Source organism: Otolemur garnettii, unplaced genomic scaffold (genome assembly GCF_000181295.1).
Source record: "Otolemur garnettii isolate 467f Iridium unplaced genomic scaffold, OtoGar3 scaffold00075, whole genome shotgun sequence".
In the NCBI taxonomy this organism is placed as follows: domain Eukaryota; kingdom Metazoa; phylum Chordata; class Mammalia; order Primates; family Galagidae; genus Otolemur; species Otolemur garnettii.
The window spans coordinates 197,557-202,114 of record NW_003852470.1 but is presented as its reverse complement, the minus strand read 5'-3'; the positions used below and the strand labels follow the sequence as shown (position 1 = coordinate 202,114).

Sequence of the window (4,558 nt, the reverse complement as noted above, 5' to 3'; positions counted from 1 at the left end):
TTGTTAGTGTGGGATGTTAGACTGAGTCAGCCTTAGTGTGTGTGGATTGGCGACCAGGGATGTTTCTGTAAGAAGCATGTCTTTGTAGGTGGCAGGGGACACTACTGACCTGGGACCAGCCTCTGGGTTCCCCTCCGTTTGCCAGGCTTCTCGGGATCTTAGGCTGCTTTTGTGAGGGGTGGAGGGGGAGTCCCTGGCTGGCACCTGCTGGCTCTGGGTGCCCCCTCGTTTGACAAGAAGAAGCTCGCAGGCTTCTGAGCCCAGCCGCAGGGCACGTGGCGCTCACTCTCTGCTCCAACTGTATCCAAACCCTTCTGCATCCTTCTAGAATTTCCAGTAAACTCATAAGGGTAAGGGGAGAGGAGTGAAGGGTGAGTCTCCCCGGACATCTTTCCTCGAAGTAGGGTATGCGCGCCACCAATCGTGGGAATGGATCAAAGGAAAGACAGTCGTGGCTCAGGAGAGCAACACCTGTGGGAAAGGGATGCCCCAGACTGCAGCCTGACTAGAGTGTGGTTCCCGCGGAAGGACAGAGGGCCATAGACCCTCAGGGCCCAAAGGGCCGCCAGAGGCATGCTGCTGTCCGAGCCATACACCCTTCCAACAGAGGGCGAGGCTTCCCAGACCCTGGGGACTGCGATCCACACAAAACGAACACACTTCTGGGAATTCTCCAGAAATGCAGGCGACCTCTTCAGAAACGAATAGGCCCTAGACATCTACGTAATGTGGAGGAGGAGGGGAGAGACGTTCTGTTCCTCCCTTTGCCCTTTGTTTCCCTTAAACTTTGCGCTGTGTGTCCGGTCCCGTGGCTTCGCAGACACGTAACTACGCACTTTCCTGCAGAGGGAACAGTGTAGCGTCCCGGAGGCTCTCAGAGACCCCCTTTGAACCGTTAAGCTCTCCCAGGTCCCACCCTGACCCCATCGCTCCTCCAGATGCCCCGCACCCCGGCCCCCAGCGGCGGGGCCCCAAGGTGAAGCGCTCGCCCATCAGAACCAGGAAGTTGAGGCTGGGCGACGCGCCTTCTCGTAGCCACTCTCATAGCTCCTTTGGAAGAGACACCATATACCTAGTTGGTGGGACACCGGCCAGCACCGACTTGCACTGGGCCCCGGGCCGGCACCGGACAAGCTCCACTGCCTACACTTGTCCTCCTGGCTGGCTCGCGGGTCAGCCCAGCCCAGAGGGGAGTGCGTCAGCCGTAGAGGGTCACGCGAGGGCCCTGCGCCTCCGGCGTCCCTGTCCACCTCCGGCCCCACCCCGTCTCCGGCCCCGCCGCGCCCCTCACGCCCCTCTGCGCAGCCCCGACCCGCCCGGCGCCGGGTCCGCGTCCCTGGCTCCGCCTCCCGCTCCGCCTCTTGCCTCCTCCCGGAGTTCCGGACCTTTGAGCCGCTGAGACGTGCTGGGCTACCAGGCGGCGAGATGGAGTCGAGGAGCGGCGACGTGAAGGCTGCGGGCGGCCCGCGGGTGCTGGTGGTGGGGGGCGGCATTGCGGGGCTGGCCGCAGCGCAGAGGCTCTGTGGACGCCTGGCCTTCCCGCACCTGCGGGTCCTAGAAGCCACTGCCCTTGCCGGGGGCCGCATCCGCTCGGATAGCAGCTTCGGTAACCGCCCTTCCCGACCCCGCCGGAACCCAACCGGCTCTGCGGGCGCCCGGGTTAACCGCCCGAAAGCCCCGCCCCGGAACGCGTTCTCCCAGAGTTAGTCCCGACGGCGCCTGCGGGGAAAGTAACCCGTGCGGCTGCCGGGTTCTGTCTCCGCAGGTTGCCTGCTCGGCCTGGGCCCTTCCTCAGGGACCCTTTTCCCCAGAGCACGTGCAGGCCAGCAGTCCCCTTTCCTCAAGCTGCCCTTACACCGGGTGGGACAGGGCCCTGCCCTTGGAGAGCATGAGGCCCTGGAGCTGTCCTTCATGGCCCAGTCTGGATGTCGCCCAGAAGGGCCAGGGGACCCTTGGGGGGACCTCAGGTGGCATCTCTGTCCCCAGGTGTCGTGGTTGAGTTAGGTGCACACTGGATCCATGGCCCTTCCCCGGACAACCCAGTGTTCCGGCTGGCTGCCGAGTATGGGCTGTTGGGGGAGAAGGCGCTGTCGGAGGAGAACCAGCAGGTGGACACTGGGGGTCACCTGGACCTACCCTCTGTGTGCTACACCAGCTCCGGGACCAATGTGAGCCCTCAGCTGGTGGCGGAGATGGCGAGTCTGTACTACAATCTCATAGACCAGACGCGAGAGTTCGTGCAGGCAGCCAAGCCCCCGGTGCCCAGCGTCGGGGAGTACCTCAAGGAGGAGATACGCCAACACATGGCCGACTGGACAGAGGACACGGACACCAGGAGGCTCAAACTGGCTGTCCTGAAAACCTTCTTCAACCTGGAATGCTGCGTTAGTGGCACTCACAGCATGGACCTGGTTGCCTTGAAGCCCTTTGGGGAGTACAACGTGCTGCCAGGGCTGGACTGCACCTTTCCTGGGTACGAGGTCCTGTGCCTGCTGCCCACGCCTCCCTCCACAGGCCAGGGTTCCACAGGCCAGGGCTCAGCGGCGGGCTATCCAGTGCTTGCTTGGGCTCTGAGAGGCAGAGGAGGTGTGAATGGGACAGGCCATCTTCCTGTTCTCGGAAGTTGGTTTTACTCTTTAAACAAAAAAGGTTATTTTTAAGAGAGCCATTGAAAGAAAGAAAGAGGTATCATATTACTTTCTCCTGCATTTACTGAGCCCTCCTATGTGCTGAGTGCTAAGTGGGGGCTTCCACTGCAGAAGGGCCAGATAGGCCTCCTCCCATTGACAGGGAGGATCCCTGGTGTGGTCAGCTCCAAAGCTCCTGCCCAGGGGTGGGCATTTGTGACTCAGGAAATGCACAGCCCAGAACCCTGGGTGGGAAGGAGGGAGCCTCTATTCTGGCAGATTACCTGGGAGCTGGGCTGATCATTAGCTCTCCTAATCCTGTCATTAGCCTGAAAGACAGGTGTTAACATTCCTGCGGTAAGTGGAAAACCGCAGGGGTGGAACAGGGCCTGTCCCTCTGGGACCGGATATGGGTGGGAGCTTGGGAGGCTTATTCCCATCAGTCTTACTCTTGCAGGACTGTCCTGTAAACATCAACACCTCCTGTCTCTCCTAGGGGCTACCAAGGGCTCACAAACTGCATGGCAGCCTCCTTGCCAGAGGATGTGGTGGTTTTCAACAAGCCTGTGAAGACTATTCACTGGGATGGGGCCTTCCAGGATGCAGCGTTTCCTGGGGAAACCTTCCCTGTGCTGGTGGAGTGTGAGGATGGAGACTCTTTCCCAGTGCATCATGTTATTGTCACCGTGCCCTTAGGTAGGGCCAACTGTTCTGGTGGGATTTTCAGTCCAAATTTCCATCCCAAGTCCATTGGCCTCTGACCTGGCCCTGGCTTACCCTGCCTCAGTTGGCTCTGGGACATTGGCTTGGCTACTGAGCTCACTTTTTCTTTTTTTAAGACAGAGCCTCAAGCTGTCCCCCTGGGTAGAGTGCCGTAGCATCACAGCTCACAGCAACCTCCAACTCCTGGGCTCAAGCGAGTCTCCTGCCTCCGCCTCCCAAGTAGCTCGGACCACAGGCGTCCACCACAATGCCTGGCTCTTTTTTGGTTGCAGCCATCATTGTTGTTTGGTGGGCTGGGCTACATTCGAACCCGCCACCTTAGGTGTATGTGGCTGGCGCCTTAGCCACTTGAGCCACAGGAGCCAAGCCTTAGCTCACTTTTTCATTCTAACAATTTTTGGAGGTGGAAGGAATTCACCTCCTGTGTGTGTTTTGTAGCACTTGTATACTTTGGAATTAAGGGTTTTACAGAAAGAGAAGATGGAAATAAAGGGTGTCTTGGTCATTGAAAGGAATTAGAAAGGTTGGGATAGCCTCAGATTAACAAAGCTATGCTTCTTTGGAGCAGGAAGGGGTGCGAAGAACCTGGTCTCAAGGTCAGGCTGTGGTGGTCTGCGGGGGCAGCTGGAAATCTTTAATTCTATATCTGGTGCTCTGGACATAAGTCCGAGTAGGTTATTTGGAGATGGTCGAACACAAAGTCCCTAGGGTGACTACAGTTGATGAGACACGCGTGTCATGTGGGGCAGGCTGCCCTTGCCTCTGCTCCAGTCACCTAATTCCTCACACAGCCTCAGGCTGAGAAAGTGTCACTTTAACTGCCCAAGTTCACACAGCAGGAGCCCAGGGCTGACAGGAGTATGTATGACAAAGTCCCCCCACCCAGCGTGGCTGCAAGACCCTGAGGTTGCTCGTGCATTTAAAAATGCTTGTGTGAGGCTTGGCGCCTGTAGCTTAGTGGCCAGGGTGCCGGCCACATACACTGTAGCTGGCTGGTTCGAACCTAGCCCAGGCCTGCCAAATAATAATGACAACTACAACCAAAAAATAGCCCAGCATTGTGGCGGACCCCTGTAATCCCAGATGCTTGGGAGGCTGAGGCAAGAGAATTGCTTAAGCCCAAGATTTTGAGGTTGCTGTGAGCTATGATGCCATGGCACTCTACTAAGGGCAACATAGTGAGACTGTCTCTTTTTTTTTTTTTTTTT

The 4,558-nt window shown here is 58.1% G+C and overlaps 1 protein-coding gene across 1 annotated transcript in view; it reads left to right on the top strand.

Annotated features, from left to right (window-relative positions):
• The first annotated feature begins 1,377 nt into the window (after positions 1-1,377).
• PAOX (polyamine oxidase) overlaps positions 1,378-4,558 on the top strand; it is a 9,692-nt gene continuing 6,511 nt past the window's right edge. Inside the window, exons 1-3 of the mRNA XM_012807760.2 lie at positions 1,378-1,606; positions 1,987-2,473; positions 3,124-3,323. Coding sequence (XP_012663214.1) covers positions 1,426-1,606; positions 1,987-2,473; positions 3,124-3,323 — 868 coding nt within the window. The 5' untranslated portion in view covers positions 1,378-1,425. The remainder of the gene's footprint in view (positions 1,607-1,986; positions 2,474-3,123; positions 3,324-4,558) is intronic.